Source organism: Chamaea fasciata, unplaced genomic scaffold (assembly GCF_029207755.1).
Source record: "Chamaea fasciata isolate MVZ Bird 193981 ecotype frontalis unplaced genomic scaffold, bChaFas1.0.hap1 SCAF_17, whole genome shotgun sequence".
Lineage (NCBI taxonomy): Eukaryota > Metazoa > Chordata > Aves > Passeriformes > Sylviidae > Chamaea > Chamaea fasciata.
In genome coordinates this window covers 2955997-2975246 of record NW_027094102.1, presented here as the reverse complement: position 1 = coordinate 2975246, position 19250 = coordinate 2955997, and the positions used below count along the sequence as shown (strand labels likewise).

The following is a 19250-nucleotide window of genomic DNA, read 5'->3' as shown; positions in this document are numbered from 1 at the left end:
TTCCTGTGGATGACTGGTGTTCTGCTAACTGTGCTCTTTCACAGAGACCTCACCTCTTCAGACCTAAAGAAAAGACAGGGAAGCACCTTTTATAGTCTAAATTTTTTTTTTTTCCTAGGCTGAGACAACCCTGGCTCCCCTTGCTCCTTCCTCTTGCCTGCTGTTCATTATTTCTCCGCAATGCTTTGCCTGCTAGCAGCACTGTGCTGGCAGTTGTCCTTTCAGGATTACAGCTGTACCTGTGCAATGGGTTTTTTCTCTTTTCTTTAAATCCTCCCATGAACCTTTGTTCTCCCTCAACATTTCAGTCCCTTGTTACATGCAGAGTGACCCACTGGCCATAGTTCTGTACATCCTTCTTGAGCCAACTCCTTTGAAGAAGGATGGCTTTAACCAGTAAGAGTACGGGCAGATTCTGAAGGTTTAGGTTCTGTTTCTTCCTCTGCTGTGGATTTCCCATCTGACTTTGGACATGTAACTACATCCCTGAGCCTTTTATCATCTCCTAGGAAGGGGGCTGGGAGGTGATAATGCCAGTTTCTCCCTGTTCTTCTGAATTCTCCTAGTTTGGTTGGTAGTTCCCAGCTAGAGGAGCTTAAAACCTAATTAGACATGATCATTATCTCTTCTCATTTTTGTCTGTGCCACAGACAGTCCCTGCTGGGTTCTCTCTTAGTTACTGTAATGCAAATAGTAAGTTCTTACTTGAAATGAAAAGCATTTACTATAAACTGTTTCCTCCTTCAATAGCAACACAAAACCAGCAACTTGGGCTGAACTGTGTCTTCTGTTTCAAGTGAGATTTGTTCTATACTTTTTCCCCAGGAAAACAGCTTTGATTAATATTTCAAGCATTTTATAACACCAAAAGCCAAACAACAGGATAGAAAAGCTGATTATGCAGGAATGAAAGCCAAGCTACATCTAAAGGTCAGAAGGCAAATGTGCCTATGTCAAGCACTACATACCTTTTGGTTCTTGAACCTGGCAGCTGGAGGAAAATCAACATTGCACAAAAACCAACAATCCCTGTAACGAATCCTCTGTTTACTGGAAAACTCTTATGTAAGTGTTAACAGGTCAGGTGAAATCCTATATACTGTACACTTCTGTTTAGCACCATTCTAACAGGAATAAGGCAACATCAGTGGACCACAATGGGATTTTTTCAATGTAAAGGCACTTTTGTTTGGTCAGTGTAAGTGGTTCCTACCAGACAAATGCCACCATTATAATTATCTCTACAAACAACACTCAGTAAAGAGATCAGGAGTTCAACTGGATCTGAAATCATGGGGTTTTTTCTTATGCTTTTAGGAAGATAGAATTCTGACTGCTATACGTGCATCTTTGACTGACCATCTGCAACTGTCTCCAAATTTACTGGTTCAGGATGATATATATGCAAATGAATCCTGTTTATGTAAAGAGAAGCTTCTTATGTGTGTGCTTAAACCACTATGTACAAATGAACAGCAACCAACTTGCATTCTGCAAATAAAATAAAAAAACCCCAAGCACTTCCTAACCTTGTAGAGTTCAGGTATTTGCTCTAAATGGCATTAAGTACCTTTTTATTTTGGGTGAAGCATAAATGTGCCCTCCCCAGAAGATCTTAAACAAAAGATGGGTATGAATGACAGACCAAGAGACTTGCAGTTTGCAGAGGCAGCTCTGAACGGTGTAATAATTGTGATTCATAAAACGTGTCACCCAGGTTTTCTCATCTGCTTTCTAGACACTGCCTCATCTTGATATTTAAGATTACGAGGACTATAAGATTGACTTTGTTTCTTCTTACAGGAGCAGAAAAGATGTACAACTGAGCCTGCTATACCACATTTCCATTACCAGTTCCTGATGTAGAGGCATGGGGCTGTCTGATTGTGGACTTTAAGTAATGGTCCAACATCGCAGCAGTGCAGAAAACTCAGATTTAAGGTATTTCTGCTGATAAATATCACGGACTACACCACCTGCTGTTCAGTGTAGTGGCATTAATATATAAGTTGTTAAATATTCCCTTAAATTTTCTTGATTTCTTTAGATTTTTGAATTAAGAAGTTGATTTGGACTCCTTAGAAATTTTAACGCCCAAGAGGATTTGTTATCTTAGCTGGAAAAAAAGTGCACAGGAACCCATTGCTCTTCTGAACCCATCAACCACCTTCTTACTGCTGATTTTGCAAGGTTTAACGTGTACTTGCTGCACGTCTACGTGGAAGCAGAATTTGAACTCCTCTGGGTTTGTAAATCACACTCACAGATTTATTAGGACAATCATTTAATAGTCTCATTCTTCAGTGATCCTATTAACTTCCCAGTTTAGGTGTCTGTTCAGCTGTGCACAAAGAGCTGTTCTCAGAACTGTTTTCCTGATTAAAGATTAACAATGTGATAAAAGAAGGAAACATGGGCATCCTTGGAGTTTGTTTCTTACATCAGCTGGGTTAAACCTTTACTTTTCTCACTGTGTATTTTCTCTCTGTGTTTGGCAATCAAATTCTGCACAGCTCCAGCACGTTTCCCCCAGTTTAGTCAAAACAAGAGGAAGACTTTCTGCCTTTTAAACTTTTAACTCTTCGACCCTTGCAAAAACAGCAACAGAAACCTGTAATAACAAACTAAGGGGAGTTGTATTAAAAACTTGCTTTGCTATCTGTTGGATTAAAGAGTATTCTGTAAAAACAGTGGAAGTCACTGAGGTGTAGTTAACTGTATAACCACACTAATGTCCTTTGAAATGGAAAACTGACATGCTTCTCAATAAACATCCTTCCTCCAAACAGACCCAGGCACGCAGCTCGGCTGTTTGCCACAAGCAGCAAGTTGTGTATTAGTGGATGGCAGGATTGTTTCTAAATATATCATAATGTTAGATGAAACAGTTAATAGACAAATTGTAATTATGGTTAATAATTTTTAGACCACTTCCCTGACTTGTGTCTAAGCAATCAATCATCCCTGGTACTTTCAGCTTCAATAAGCTTATGTTAAATACTTCCCCTTTTGTATATCCCACATCTGTACTCTATTAGGTCTTGGTTTTTTTTGTCATGCTACATAATTATAATCATTTACAGTATGGAGCAGGATTTTAAGAGCATAGACAACACTTGAAAGCATTAAGTCTTTTAATTTAATAGGAGTTGCTTTTGTTCTGCTGCAGGAATTACTCATATGTAAAGAGATGATTTGTCTCCTCAAAGTCAAGATGAGCATTGGAGAGAAAGCAAAGCCTGGCTTTCCCTGTGCCTTAGGCATAACCCGAATTTAGCTGATCCTGCATGAACAGCACAGTCCAAGCACTGTGCCCCGAGACAGCTCTGCGGCTCTGCTCACCCTCCTCTTTGCATGAGAAGTGGTAATTTATAGCCTGCCTAGACACTAGTCAATCAATACCCTCCAGCATGATTTCCATCTGGCTTTGCTTTGCTGTGCTCCCATCTTCTCTCTGCTTCAGGGATTCAGCAAGGAAACAAGTAGGACTGTATGTTCTGATGTTGCTGAGTCTGAGGTCTGACTAGTTTTTTTAAGACTGTAGCAATAGGGAGCAGAGAATTGTGTTCTTTGGGGCAAGAAATCCAAGTCAGATCTGAATCCCTAGGTGATGTCTGCTAAAATAAACTATAGCTTCCATCTCCGAACCAGAGGTCTGGGGGAATAAAATAAAAAATTAATAATATTCTTTCCAAGTGATCAAACTGTATATTTTCTCCTGAGAATATTCCAGGCCAGCACTGACTTAATTCAGAATCTGCAAGATTCAGTTGCTTAGAACATCATCAAAAAGAACATAACTTTTTATCTCACTCATTAGCTGACGCGCTTTCTTTTTATTTTTTTAATTAAGGTTTTTGGTGTTCTCTGAAGAAATGCTTCATATTTATGAAAGTGGGACACCAAAGGAACAAGGAGCACTGGAAAATACAGCAAAAAGACTCCAACCATTTAACGACAGCTTCAAGACCTGAGAGATGTTTAAAGGAGCCAGAAGAATTAGAAGATCGCAAAAGTATCTCTGCTTTCTCTGAAGCAGGTGATGGTGTGAAGGAGGTTATCTGGTGCTGTCATTATTGAGAGGGGCAATATCTCACTGCAAAAGAGGTGCTGAAGGTAGTGATTGTCCCTGGGGTAGGAGCAAAGGGAAAAGGCGTGCGTGTTTGCAGCCTGGTGCTAAGGCACACACACCGCTGACAGGTGCGGTGTGAACGCGACACATACTTGGAAACAAAAGTGAGACATTGGTGGAAAGTGAAAATGGAAAACTTTCCAGATGCCAGGTGGGAAATTATATTAAAGCTGTCAAAATAAGTCACAACAAAGACTGAGTTTTCTCCTAGACTAACAGGAGTCATGTTCTGGAGAAGAATGGAAGTTTCAGTTACAAGGGGGAGTGTCATAAATGAAGCAAGTATGAGCACTGGAGGTTAAATTTGAACCTATTTGTTTTGGGGTTCTATGCTTTGTTCTCTTTTTCTCTTTCAAGTGCACTGCAGCATTCCTGATTTACTCCACAGTTTGTGGACAGGTCAAAAATGTGTAAATAAATCCCACTGTCACTGCTTCACATAGTTATCTGTTCTGGGCCTAATTCCAAGCCCTGTTAAATTGATGGCAATCCTTCCATTGGCACTGGAGGACTGCAGTTTAGAACCTGTGATGGAGGTGCAAAGCATCACCAGAGAGTTTGGATAAACAGCCTCTGCAGTCATCCAAAGTCAGTTTCTGAAACACAGTAAGGGAAGCAAACCTTAAACTACATTCAAGGTCAAACATGCTTTATGTATAGGGTAAAGGAGCTTTTAAAAAATTCAGCTCTACCTAACACACATTAAACATCTTAAATATTATAAAAGACATTATTCAGATTTAAGAATGACAATCTGAACAAATAACCCAGTATTTTACTTCTTTAAAAAACCATCTGCACTGTTTATACTTGGGTAGAAAAGTGCAGATCAGAACAAAGTTTGCTGTGTTTCCTTAGTGCAGTCAAGGAAACTCTGCTGATCGAGGATTTTACTTGTCCGTGTATTCACTTTCATGCACTGGTAGATTCTTATCAGCAATTTATCTGCAATTTTGTAGCTGAATTTTGTTTCTTTATGTAACATTACTTTAGGACAAGAAAATGTGCCTACATTAAACTCCTTATGCTCCTTACGAAATACTCCTGACAAACAATAATTCACTTTGAACGTTTACCCTCTAAAGTATAATTATGACTTAAAACATAAAACAGCTCTCTATTCTTTTCGTGATAGACTTTTCATGCAGGCTGTTGATGTGTTAGAAAGAACCAGACTCCCAGAGGAGTGGGTAGGAGCTTGATTGCAGCTAGAGATAGACAATGCAGCAGCAGCAGTAACTAGAGACTGTACACACAACACACCATAATGGCCATTATGGAGCTGTTAACCTCTAGTGTGTCAAAACCTACTCAGAAGCTGGTTGAATTCGTAGATTGCTGATCCAAGTGGTTCCTTTAAGTTCAGCAAAAAATGAACTGAAGGGGTATTCTGCATTTGAGCTATAAATCCTTGGAAATATCGGTTAATAACAGAAATAATGACAGACCTTTACTGTACCTGCACGGATGGTGCTGGTATTAATAATGCAGAAGTGCAAGGCAGGACAGCTCTTAGAATTTGATGACTGTTGAAGTGCAGAAAATCTCATTAAAATGACCTAAAGGATGGTGTATTATTATAAAAACTTTTTTCCTACAGTGCCCTTCAACTATCATAATTGCACAGTATATAGAGCAACTTGAAAAGATTTAGAAATGTGTAAGAAGTAAAATCTCTGGCCACAGTTACTGGCAGCCTAATTATGTGAATATATTGTGTACTCTGCATCCTGTTCTTTAGTTTTGAGAGCCCATGGATTCGTGAATGATGAATAATGTGGTGTCGAACCAAAATATCAGGACTAAATTGCTGGAATAGATATTCAGCCTTAAATAATTGCTTTGAATTTGTGTTGATTCCAAGCAGCAGAACAGTTATGACTAACCTGCAGTTGTTAAATGTAAACATGCTGTATTATTTTTGCATTCAAGATTTTACAGAACTGCGGATAGGAGTGTTTGTTGTCAAGGGTGTTTTTGGTATTTTCAGTTGATGTCTCTGGGGATGAGGTCCAATAACCCCACCTCATCTGAGGATACTGCTCCAAGGCCAGTGGTGTGGGCTGCTGTTTGTGCTACAGATATTTCACAAACGCCAGTTGTACTGGGTCATTTCCACAGACAAGGAAAGCCACCACTTGGTTTGGGGCTTTGATTAGTGTTCAGTAATTCAGTTTAACAGGATCAAGACCACACTGGGCTGCAGTCCCTGTGCAGTGTACTGTACCCTGCAATGCACCGAGCTAATATTTAGAGGTAAAGCTCCAAATCTATCCTCTGCACTGGCATATAATAGAGTATTCAAAATAAGTGGGTTTTATAAAATGTTTGATGGCTGGAAATTACTAGTCTAGAAGGGTACACAAGATTAAATGTTAAGTCACTCAAACTGTGCCAAGTTTACCTCAAAGGCATTTTCACAATGCCTTTGGAGAAGTCTTTCAACTTGTTCTCACCGAATAACCAATCCTGGCCTAGGGTACAAGTGAAATGATGCTTACACATCGCTCCACCGCCTCTGCAAAGCCACTTGAGCCAATTTTGTACAACACTTCTGTGGCTGCAGCATCAGGCGGCCCTTCAGCGCCACTCCAGCGCAGGGCTCCCGGCTGGAGGCTTTCCGTCACCGAAACATGGCGAGTGCTTCAGATATTTCCCAAGTGGAAAAACCAACGGAGCTCAGCCCCGTGGTCTCCAGCCAAGTGGGAGCAGAAGGTTAAGGGCCTACAATTAAGGCCGAGAGACCTTCGTCTTCGCTCAGGGGGTGAGGAAACGGCAGCTGCTCTGACAGGATTTGCCGTGAGTGGGGACCAAGGAGCAGCGGGCAGCCGGTGCATTGGGCAGGAAACCTCTGCAGGTTCGGGGCTTTGTGTTTTGTAGGGAGTTAACAGGTGAGAAGCAGCTGTTCCCCAAAAGCTGCTACCCACGAGTGAGCTCCCACTCCAGCCGCTGCTGAGGGAGCGGTGCAGGGAGGCCCAGGGAGGCCAGGCCGAGGTGCACGGCAGGCGCTGAACCCCTTTTCCCTGCCGCCTCCCCTCGAGGGGCAGCCCGGGCACAATGGCCCCGGCCCAAGAGCCCAGGAGAGCCGCCCGCGGTGGCCGTGAGGGGCCTTGGGCCGGGGGAGCCCCGGGCGAGGAGCGCTGAGGGGCCGGGCGGCGTGCGGGGGCTCGGGGCTGCGCGGCGAGGCAGGGCCGGGGCTGCTCCTGAGCGGCCGTGGTTTGCCCTCGTGTTTAACGTCGGACAGGATCGCTCGGCAGCGTGCGGGGCCTGAGGGCTGCAGGAAAACCAAGGCCGGCGGCGGAAAGCGTGGCGACGCCGGGCTGACCCGAGCGGAGGAGAAGGAGCAGAGCTGGACACCGCAGCGTGGACGGGACGTGCGTCCGACAGAGCGGGCCCTGTCTCCTGAGGAGGGTGGAGAACGCTGAGCTTGACCTCCTGCCCTCGGGTGTGTGGAGGCAGCAGGACGTGCAGGGAACCCGCAGCGCCCTGCCTGCCCTCGGGTGTGTGGAGGGAGCAGGACGTGCAGGGAGCCCGCAGGGCCCTGCCTGCCCTCGGGGTGTGGAGGGAGCAGGACGTGCAGGGAGCCCGCAGGGCCCTGCCTGCCCTCGGGTGTGTGGAGGGAGCAGGACGTGCAGGGAACCCGCAGCGCCCTGCCTGCCCTCGGGTGTGTGGAGGGAGCAGGACGTGCAGGGAGCCCGCAGGGCCCTGCCGGCCCTCGGGGTGTGGAGGGAGCGGGACGTGCAGGGAACCCGCAGCGCCCTGCCTGCCCTCGGGTGTGTGGAGGGAGCAGGACGTGCAGGGAACCCGCAGCGCCCTGCCTGCCCTCGGGTGTGTGGAGGGAGCAGGACGTGGCGGGCCCAGTGCCGCTGCCGGGGCTGAGTCCGCTGTGGAGCTCCGCTCGCTCCGGGCATGGCCCTCACCCTGTGGGACGTCATCGACGTGTTCTATGACTTGGAGGTGGCGCAGGTCCATATTTTGCAGGAAAAAGGGCAAGAAAAGAATGCGGAAAGCAAGGCGACAGAGAAACCACCAGACACGCTACTGATGGAGGTACAAGTTCTGGATGAGGTGAAATTAGAGACGTGTTTCCTGCTAGCTTCTACCATCACACTGATTTGGTTCTGACCTAAACATTAGTGTTATTTATTCAAACTTGTTTGGCTTAAGTATCCAGTCCCCTGTACATCTTTTTATAATTTCATCTCATTTTTAAAAGGATAAACTGGAAGTTTAGACTTTTTAGATTCAGAGAATATTCTGAGTTGGAAGAGACGCAGATTATCAAGATGATATCAAGATGGTATTTTAACTGTTGAAATTCAGACGAGTTTTTAATTTAGTTCAGCAGTTTGGTGCTATCTGGTTTGATAGCCTCAATCTCTTATGTGGCATTACAGAATTTCCCTTTTTCTCCTTAATTCAATTAGTTCAATCCTACAGTCGTTGTTAAAGCTGTATATGTAATACAGTCCCATCTGAAATAAATTTTATTAAAAAGGACATGCAGACACTGCTGTTTTGTTCTGTGCTAGCTATTATATTGGTTTTACAATAAAATATTACTTTTTTTCTTGTAAAGTTCATCCATCACTAGATAATTTCTGAGGTACGTCATATTGCCATATTTGAGTCTAGCTAATGCAAGTATCACAACCTGGTTAATTGCTTTATGACAAGGAAAGCACTACAATTAGCCTCCAGATATCCTAAATTTGTTTAAAAACAGAGCATACTTCTCACTTTCCTTTAAAAGGTAAACATACTGAAATGAAATTTCAGGTCTTCAGTTTAAAAAATAAAGATACGGGTTTCTATGTTCTCAGTGCTGCAATCTTAAAATGATGCTCTGGAATTTTATATAAAATTTTGAAGAGGGGTAATTTAGCAATTATTTTAGCAATTATTCATGTTTAATTGTAACCTACTGGTTAGGCTGCTTTATGCAAAATGCAAATTTTTTTGTTGCAGTTCTGTCCATCACTTGTAAGACTGAGAATCAGAACGAATTGGTGGCTTGCATTTTGTTGACTGCTCAGTTGATTTGCCACTAGCGGCTGCCTTTAATTGAGAAAGTTGTAAAACATATTCTTTTTTAACATAGATTGACAGAGATAACGATGCCATTGCATTTGAAAATAACATCCAGGAACTGAGCCCATCTGAAGAGGGAGAAGGAAAGGAAGTTTTTTCCACTGTTGGGGAAACAAAGAGTCAGAGCTGCAAAGGCGGTGATGGTTTGTCAGACTTGCTCAATGGAAGTAAAGAGTAGGAATATCCAACTGCATCGGAACAAACAGTTGTAAGAAATCTCAAGAATCTAAAATCTGAGGCTCATTCTCCACATCAGGGAAAAGGTAAAAATAATAATCTTTGTAGTTAACTTTTAGGTAAGGCATGTTAAGTGAGATTTTGAACTGAGGTTGAAGTTTTTACATTAAATACTCACAGTAGTAATTGTTAAGTGTCGATTAGGTTAAGTCTTAACATTCTGTGGAAATTTGGGAAAAGAAATAATACCTTCAGCCCTAAGTGCTGGAAGATCTTGTTCAGACTGATGTCATCTGCCTGGTGTTCAGGAGAGACATTTTGGATGGCATTTAGAAATTAATGGTCTTTTGAACAGTGTGTGGTATTTGAAACCTCCAGGGAGATTTCAAAGTTAATATTGTATAAGTGCCTTTGAATAAACCTAGTAATTTATTTAGTGTCTTGATTCACTCATTCAGCTTCAAAATATGATTGTTTGAGGGTTTATGATTGAGCTTAGAGTGATTCCACGTTGCCAGCAGAGGGTGGTGGGCAATTATTAATCAATACCTGTCAGCAAAACCTTTCCCAGAACCTAAATAACAGTAACAGAAAATGGCTGATTTAAGATGTGAAACGTAAAAATATGTTACAGAAGTTAAGGACTGACTCAGAAGAGTGCAGAGAAGCATCTGTTTCCCTAGAAACTGTGTGTGTACTGTAAAAATTGGATGACATCAATGATGTTGAGTCTGTAAATGTGTGTGTTTTATCTGGAAGTTAAGGTATCTTGGCTGAGGTTCTCTATGGATACTGTACAAATTGTTAATGTCCCCTGCTTCAGTTACAGCCTTTATAGGAAGCACATTTGAGCAGCTTTAACAAAGCTAACAATGTTCCTTTGTGTGGGCATGAATCCACAATGAATAAATGACAATAAAGTGGTTTTGTTTGCTGTTACTGAAGTGAAGTGTTATCTGCACATCTCTGTGTGGTATAAAGCGTTGTATGAAATGCATTTTGGTCTCAGCATGAAAATCATTACAGAGAGCACACTTGGGAGCTGAGACAACTGTTCTGGAAAGACTCTTCAAATATGACGTATTTGCCATTTCACAGTTTCAAATCTTCTTCATAACTGAAAGTGTTGCACATTTAATCTTAACTTGTTACTCTCAAAAGAAATTCATTGCTCTTGTGCCCTGAACTTTATTCTATGACTTCTCTAAAGAACTCATTTTTTTCCCCCTCAAATTCAACCAGAAATTTTAAAGGGTCTTTTACATCATGATTTTTTTACATGCACTTTACAGATTCAGCAGCACCAGAAAGCTGGGAATAGCTTAACCTGCCATTTCCAAATCTTTGCATAAATTTACTTAGTGCTAATTACACAGTTGTTATCAAGAAGTTTGTTGCACAGGTTGTAAGTCTTTATGATGGTATTGAGAGAGGAAGTCTCATCCTGGCTTGGAGGTGAGAGCAAGGGTAGGAGTTAGGTTTGCTGGGATTAGATTCTAAACTGTATCACTAACAAATAACACAATTTTTGAGGGCAAATCACTGAAGTCTTAATGAATCCTTTGATCCAGAAGTTTGAAGTAGTTTCACCCAGACTAGAAGGACTCTTTAGAAATCAGTACCGTTTTTTGAAAAGGTAAAGTCATTATTTTGTGGCACGTACAGTGTAAATGTGTATTTGTTCCAACAAAAGAAAAATAATGTTTCACCTGTTTTTTCTGCACATTCACCTCAGTCAAGTTATCAAGTCTGAAGCATCATTTGAAAACCCATTTGGATGAGAAACGTCACGTGTCGCCTCTGCCCGAAGGCGTCCCGTACAGCGACTCTGCTGCACAACCATGTCAATGCACATACAGGTACCTAATGCTTGGAAATACTTCATGTTACACATTGTCTTCAAAACTGAATGAACAGGCACGGGGCTTTGCCTTAGAGCTGTGTTCTGTGATCATTTTATGCCCAGAAATTCCTCTGATTTTCTGTGGCCTTTCACACTGTAAAGACATGGACTGTAGTTAGGAACTCTGTGTGTGTGTGTTTGTTTATTTTGTCAAGTACCGTTCTAACAATTCTTGTCAGCTGACCAGTGACTTCAGCTGTGCTTCATTCCTACATGCAGAATAGAATTTTCTGTGGTGTTTTCCTTTTGCTGTATAAACATATGAAGCGAAGTGATAAATTGTGTTTATAATAAACTTATTGTGTGCATATATATGGAAGAAATTCTTTACTGTGAGGGTGGTGAGGCACTGGCACAGGGTGCCCAGAGAAGCTGTGGTTGCCCCATCCCTGGAAGTGTCCAAGGCCAGGTTGACCAGGGCTTGGAGCAACCTGGGATAGTGGAAGATGTCCCTGCCCATGGCAGGGGGTGGAACAAAATGAGATTTAAAGTCTCTTCCAACCTAAATCATTCTATGATTTATTGTATGTAAAAAAAATCAGAATATCAGAAAAGGTTCTATTAAAAAATTCTGCATGTTGTTTTAAGGCAGACAAATCACAGTGCTGTGGTGTTAAATAAAAGTCTCATGGTGTCTTGTTGCAGGGAACAAACCCCACAAGTGCAGTGAGTGTGACACAGCCTTTGTGACCCCAGGGGCGCTTTCACGACACAGGAGGTACAAACACACTTTGGAGAAGCCTTTCAAGTGCACAATTTGTGAATACTCCAGTGTAGAAGTAAGTACAGCCTTACTGAACCTTTTGGGAGGGTGTGAAGGTTTTCACGTGCCAAGATTTTTATGTGCATACAATTTTCCCCAGATTTGTAAGCATGAGAATCCAGGCTCTGCTGATGGCCTTGGACACACTGATGGATTGTGTTTATCTGTTATGTTGCTGTAGTGTTACTGCAAGGTGGCTGATCGCTACAACTTCATTTCTTTTCATTTCATTTCATTTGTGTGCATATCTTTTCATCCCCATCATCCTACAAAGAAGGAATGAATAACCTGAATTTCTGGAACCCTTACTTTGTCCATGTGATATTTGCAAATGTATTACTCCAAATTAACACTCATACAATTATTTAGGGGGGTTCAATGAGTTGCATTTTAGGAGCTTTTTCCTCTTTTGTTATGCTAAAATTGCTGCTGGACAATGTGTTTGTGTGATTTTGGTCCTACAAAAACATTCTTGGTCCTCATCTATGCTACATTTCAAATACTATGGGACAATACCAGCTAATGTCTAAAAAGAAGTTCATGTATTGTGTTTATATACTTGATGATGTTTGGGCTTTTTTTTCCCAGGACTAGAATTTGCTTCATCAAGAACAAAATACTTTAGAGTCTGCTTAAGGGTGCTCTTGGAAATTGCAATGGCATTGGGTGCACAGGCTTTCAGAAATGCACCTGTGATTGAATCACTGTCACAGTTTAGTGGATGTTCAATACCTGAATTTGTGCTGTGTCCAGATCTAAAGCTGTAAGCAATCCTGAACTTTACTCCACACACCTTATCTTAATAATTAGATTTTTGATAGCTCGCATCTTTAAAAACCCTGACAGCTGATACTAAATCACCCTGTTCTTTCCCTTGTTTCACTAAGGAGCTATTCAGCATTCACTGCTGGTACAGAACTCTCATTCCTGTAAGCTTTACCTGAATGAGGAAAGCTGAAGGAGCCCTCCAGTACTGCCATGCAAATTATTTGACTTTTGTGTAACAAAGGTTGGCAGTCATGTTTAATTTTATTTATGTAAATAGTCATGTAGATTTGAAGGATACTAGCAATGAATTCATTAATTGTGTTTACAAATGGAGGAACTGAACATTTGATAACTCATAATCATGTACCTACAATATTTATGTAGAACATATCAGAAAAACAGCCTTAAAAAAATAGAATTGAATTAAACTTTGTAACTAAGATGCTTCATTGGGACTTGAAGGTGAATAGACTCTGGATAATGGGTTTAGTCCTTCATTTATTTTCCTGAGTGTTTTTCAGAGAATTTTATGTTTGGTTGTCCAAGTAGCCTGACAGTAGTAGGTATCCTCTTTTCTAAATATTATCTTTTTTGTTCTTATTATAAAATTTCCTCTTTTGCTGATGTGGACACTAAATATGGAAGTAAGATGACCTGGGGAAACAGTGCAGAAGTATCCTGAAACCACAACAGACTGATTGTGCGGGGAAAAAACATGAATGTGAGTGCTAAATCTGGGATGGATGCCATGTTTTAAATTGCAGTAGGTGTAGTATGTAAAATTGCTTATATTTTAATTAAACCCATCTCTTAATGTGGATGTTACTTTAGAAAATCTCTCGTTTCTCTCCGAGGCCAGCAAGATGAGGCGCCACGTTCACTCGCACACGGGAGAGCGGCCCTGCCCCTGTCACCTGTGCAGCTATGCCAGCAAAGATGCCTACAAACTGAAAAGGCACATGTTAACTCACACTGGTAGGATTCTGGGGTAATCATCGAGTCCAGGGCCTCAGCTCCTTAATATTCATAGGGTTAGAGTGATCTCATTTCAGCCTCAAAATGTGCCCTTTTAAAATTTGTGATTTGGAGTAAAAACATGTTCTCTTTCAGTGTTCTGGACTTGGCAGTGGGAAGCCCAGCAGTGCTAGTAGTTAGTCTTGCTGTTCCTCCTAAGCTTCTTTTATGTTAGAAAAAGATTTCATTTTCTGTGGGTCAAGTTGTCACTTTTATTTCTCAATTGGTTGATTTTACATGGAGAGGTGTCTGTGAGAGATTTTTAAATATCTGTTCAGAACATGGATATTGTTGTGACCCCAGATTGCCAGCAACTAAATCGGTCAACAAAGAATTAAATTGCTTTGATATTGAAAGCTGTGTGTTCTTGTCATAGCTCTGTAACGTGCAAGTCATCTCAGGGGCAGTGGGTATCAATCTATATTTCAGGGTTTAATTTGGCTCAATTATGATATGTAATTTGTGCTCTGATTAATGTTTTAGGTTGAATCAGAGTGTGACAGCGTGGTTTGAATCAAATTTTCCAAATATCCCCACTTGTCATGCATTGGTTCATATCTTGAGACAGTTTGGTGCAATTAAACTGTATTATTTTTTTATGAGAGTCAACCACAAGAGTCCAACTGGAAGGGTTCAAGAGTGTTACCCACGACTGGCAGGGACTTCTTCCACAGAACCAGTCTGGAGTTGGTTCAAAGCTGTGCCAGTTGCCAGTGTTGATTTAATTTTTAATGATGGTCACACCTGATGTGGCTTTTTGGGAAAGAAAGGCAAGAAAATAATTTCCTATTTTCCCTTCTCACCATTATCAATGGCTGGTGGTGTGTCACTCTTATCATGATGTTCTACTGCTGTTGACTTTCTCTCCTTGCATATTTGAAGATAATTCTGCATTTTTGTGCATGAATTGTTCAAGGAAGAATGGATGATAATTAAAACAATTCCTGATTCCTAGTTTAGAATTATATGAATGTCTTTATGCTTCAGCAGTTTGACTTGTGGACTCAGGAAAGTCAAGATTTTGTGTTGCAATCAGTTATGTAAACTTCTGGAGAATTGTTTGGCCTTTTGTGCACTGTCAACTAGCATTAACTTTTGGTTGATGTGGAAACTGTTGCTGTTAGAACATGGATGTTGAATTGTATGGGAATTGGAATTTATATCAAATAAGTAGATTTTCTAAGCATATGTTATTTTAATTTCTTTTTAATAGGTGAAAAACGTTTTGAATGCTACGTTTGCCATGCCAGATTCACTCAAAGTGGAACCATGAAAATCCATATGTTACAGAAGCATGGAGAAAATGCGCCAAAACACCAATGTCCACATTGCAGTACTCTCCTCTCCCGAAAACATGATTTGGGTGAGTTTAAAGGAAAAGACTGAAAATGAAATGTAGAGATAAGTCGAGGGGAAATCTCTAATCTTCACTAAATTTCACCAAATATGTTATAGCTGACTTCATACTCTCACAGAGTATTTTAAATAAAATGCATTTGTAGTTCTACAGGTAAGTTCCTCCTGCAAGGAGATGTGCTGACATCTTGTGGTTGGTGTTTTAATTTGCTAATAATGCAAAGCAGCAAATATTTAGGTTTTTTTATTAATATTATTATTTTCTTGATACCTCTGGCACTGTGACCTTTTGTTTTTTCAGAAGAAGTGTTGGCAGCAGTAGAGCTGACCAGTGACAACAAAACCTAGATAGAATTTTAAGTTTCCAGAAATACATGAAAGTGCTGTATTAAAACTGGATTTTTTCGAGGTATTTGATTTGTCAAACGATTTCCACTGAAATCAGTAAGATTCATGCTTAAAACTGCCTGATTTTTTTTGGGAAGTTACAACATCTTGCTGCAGCTTTTGTTTAATCTTAAACTAATTTGTCCATTTTACCCCAACTGCAGAGAGCACTGAAGGTTCTTTTGTGTTTTCCTCTACCAGATTTGCGTTACTCGGGGCTATAGACATCCCAGCTCTTGTTCAAAACAGTGAAAATAAAAACCTTGCCGTTAAAACGAGTTGTTTTGAATATCTGTCCAGGTGTCCACCTGAAGAATCTGCATTCCTTCATGGAAGAGGCAGTGAAGTGCAGGGACTGTGAGGTGGCTTTCCACGAGCGCTACGCTTTCCTTCAGCACGGGAAGACTCACAGGAATGAGAAGAAATTCAGATGTGCTCAGTGCAGCTGCACATGTAGCCAGGTATTTCAGTTCCCTGGGAAAATGCTGCTTACCCTGGTGGTGGTGTTGTAAGGCACAGTTGGCTTTGGGGTTATATTTACCTGAAGAAAATAAAAGCTTTTGTGACTGCAGTCCAACTAAAATAGTGTAGTGGTGCTTATTTCCAGGGTAAATCCTTCACAAATAAACAGTGAAATTGAAATGCTGGGAGGATGAGTCTATCTTCTTGGTAAATCTTTTGTGCACGGACTGCTTAGAAGTATAAAGTAACTGCAATCACTTTCAGGGATGTTGTGATAAAGATCAAAATGTAGTATTTCAGCCTGAAATGTGATTTTCAGTGGTGATGCAGAATAAATTCAGTCTGAACTGAAAAATTGATTTTAAAGAGTACTTTTAGGGTAGGTAGGACCAGTTCTGCAAGGAAAGTAAGAAATTATTGTTCACTTCAAAACCACATGCAACGAGAACATATTCTCATTTTGGGTTAACTGTGCACACTTTAAAGTAAATGTGACCCTTTCCCCACATACAGATTTTATATGTAAAACTTTATTGCTTATCCAGGAATCAGGAAATGATAAATTTTATTTTATACCCACCAAATGGCAATGTTCTGTTAAAGCAGAATTTTAATATATATTCTGGAAATTCTTCTGAAGTTTTATGGAGGTCGTTAACTAAGTCAGTCTTCCACTCAGTGTTGCGGAATTGGTCTGTCAGAACCATATTTGCTTTTTGTGTGTTAAGTTGCTTACATAGATTAATATTTGATTGATATTTTTGTTCTTCATTATGCTAACAGAGTAATATGTGTAAGCATGCTGAAAATTGTGGATTGGTGAGGGCAAAAACTGCTACACCCAGAAAAAGAAGCAAAGGCAAAAATAAAATCCATGAGAACCCAAAGCGTGCTAAGCCAGAAGGTAATCAGTGACTAAGTTAGAATTTAATCATGTAAATTAGAATCAAGACTAAAAGGCTAAGGCAGTGAATCTTCCCTGCTGCTTAATTGCTGTTTCACAGTGAAGCTAATAATGGAAGAATACTTCAGAATAGGCTTTACTGTGTGTCAGAAATCCTTGTCATGTGAGCTGGGTCACTGCACAGGTGCCATCCTGGGCTGTTCCCTGCTCCTGCAGTCGAGTTCCTAAACTCCCTTTATGGCAAAGCTTTCAGATGATTTTTGTGGAGTGAGAGACAAGAATGGAGATACACCTTAGGCCTTGGTGTCCCTAAAGCTCACCTTCTGCTGTATCAGATTGTATCTGCACTGAGAGAAAACTTGACGTGGTGAGGAGGAGAAGAAATGCTGGAGCTTTTCTGAATCTAATGAATATATATCAGCAGCTGAGTTTACATTAGCATTGACACTTCTGTTTTCACTGGTGAGGCTGTAATGGTATGGTTAGAGAGAAGTGTTACAGCTGCAGTGTTTATGTTCTTGCAGTAATTAGATTTTGCTTTTTATTAATGTTTTCCTACATGCAAACAATTTCTTTTTGGTATCTTGTAAATACCTTCATCTGAAAGCTTGATTTTTTAGAGCTCTGATAATGTATCTTCAGATGTTGTTCATGCAAATATTCAGTTCATTAATTGACTCTCACAAAACCTAGAAATTTCTGTGCTGTTCCAGAAGGTTTTCCCCCAAAACTGACATTTGCAAGATTTATATATCACTGTCCACTTCTTGCACAACGTGAAGGGGCCTGTGGGATTCTCAGTGTGGCTTTGCAGATGATGACTTGTGAGACTTGGGCTGTAAGTGATTTGCTGTTGCTAATAATTAAAAAAGAAAAAGGATGCATATGATAATTAAATTTCCAGTTAAAAAATGCTTAGTTTTCCCCTGATGAGAATACCAAACTCAGAAACATGGCCTGTAATGTAATATTCAACAGAAGATATATATTCATTCCCCAAGTAAAGTGCAAGATAAAAGATGTGCTGTAGTTACATATTGGCAGCATTTTCTCCACTAAATGAAATTGCATACTTGTTAAATTTATTGAAATATTTACTTGTCTGTCTAGTTAATCATCCCCATTTTTTTTTTTTTTTAAGTTGCCCTGAAATCATTCCAAGGTGACTCTATTTTAAAAAATGAATATTGTGCCAGTGAGATTGTTCCTGTTTTAGATGGGACAGAAACAGCAACTCCTCAGGAGCACAGAACAGAAGCAACTCATTAAATGGATCCTCAACATGATGGACAAATAGTCCACAAGGAGACTGGAATTCCTTGTTCTCAGTAGCTGTAACTGAGCAGTTCAAAGTGTGGAGATGCCTCCAGTTAGAAGGGTAGAAAAGATGCTGGTTGGAAGCTGTTGAAGCCCTTCTATGCTCATGTTTCTTCTTGCTGCAGTTTCTGCTGTGTAGCCTAAATACCGTTGCAAAGTGTGAGAGTTAGAGGCAGCTTTCACCTGGTTTATTACATACATGTAATAACAGCATGGGGAAAAGCAGCTGATTTCAGTCATGTGTGGAAGAATGGATGGGTTGTTCCACCTTGCATTTGTTTTTTCCCAGCTTTACTCACAGAATTGCAGACTGATCTGGGCAAATTTATCCCTCAGCATCACTGAGAGCTGCCTGAATTTCAGTGTTTATACTTTGCTGAGGCGAGCACACAAAAGGCAATGATTTTTTTGTACCAGGTACATTTACTAAATCTCCTTCCTGCAAAGACTTTGGTTTGTAATCGAATTTATGATGCAAGAAGATGCATGATACAATTTTGTGGAAAAGCACCGGGTTTTATGCCTCATACTACTGGTAATTAGAAACTGTTCTTTTGTCTAAGTTTTTCTCAGCTCAGTTAGCTGGACAGACAGAACTGCATGACAAGAATGAAGCAGGAACAGGGTGGCAGAGAAGCGTGGAGGAGCCCATAATCTGGGAATGTAAAACCTTCTGTGACCTTAAGCTGACTCTTTTTTGAATGCAGGTGGGATCTGTTTTCTTTATCCCTCCTTTAACCAGCCTTGCAAGTGTTGCCATGTAAGTTTGTGATCTTCCATTTTAGCACCAGATCCAAACCACACCCACGACTTTGATTTTAATTAGCTCTTCAATAAAGGACAACTGTGTTATTTAGGAAAGTTCGTATTTATAGTATACTTAAAAATCAGAAAAAAAAAATTTACTGTCAAATACAATTCTCTAACTTTCCTTAGGTTATAAGAACGACTGGGTTTAACTCTTAATAATTACTAG

General features: G+C 40.6%; 1 protein-coding gene across 1 annotated transcript; it reads left to right on the top strand.

Moving 5' to 3' along the window:
- The first annotated feature begins 6765 nt into the window (after positions 1–6765).
- CTCFL (CCCTC-binding factor like) lies at positions 6766–18413 on the top strand. Its single transcript, XM_066199222.1, is given in 14 exon segments — positions 6766–6834; positions 7579–7632; positions 8114–8182; positions 9234–9397; positions 10763–10821; positions 11136–11190; positions 11192–11259; positions 11949–12082; positions 13689–13809; positions 15062–15211; positions 15892–16052; positions 16837–16957; positions 18099–18152; positions 18400–18413. Coding segments are annotated over 14 exon segments (1293 nt in total).
- The last annotated feature ends 837 nt before the right edge of the window (positions 18414–19250 follow it).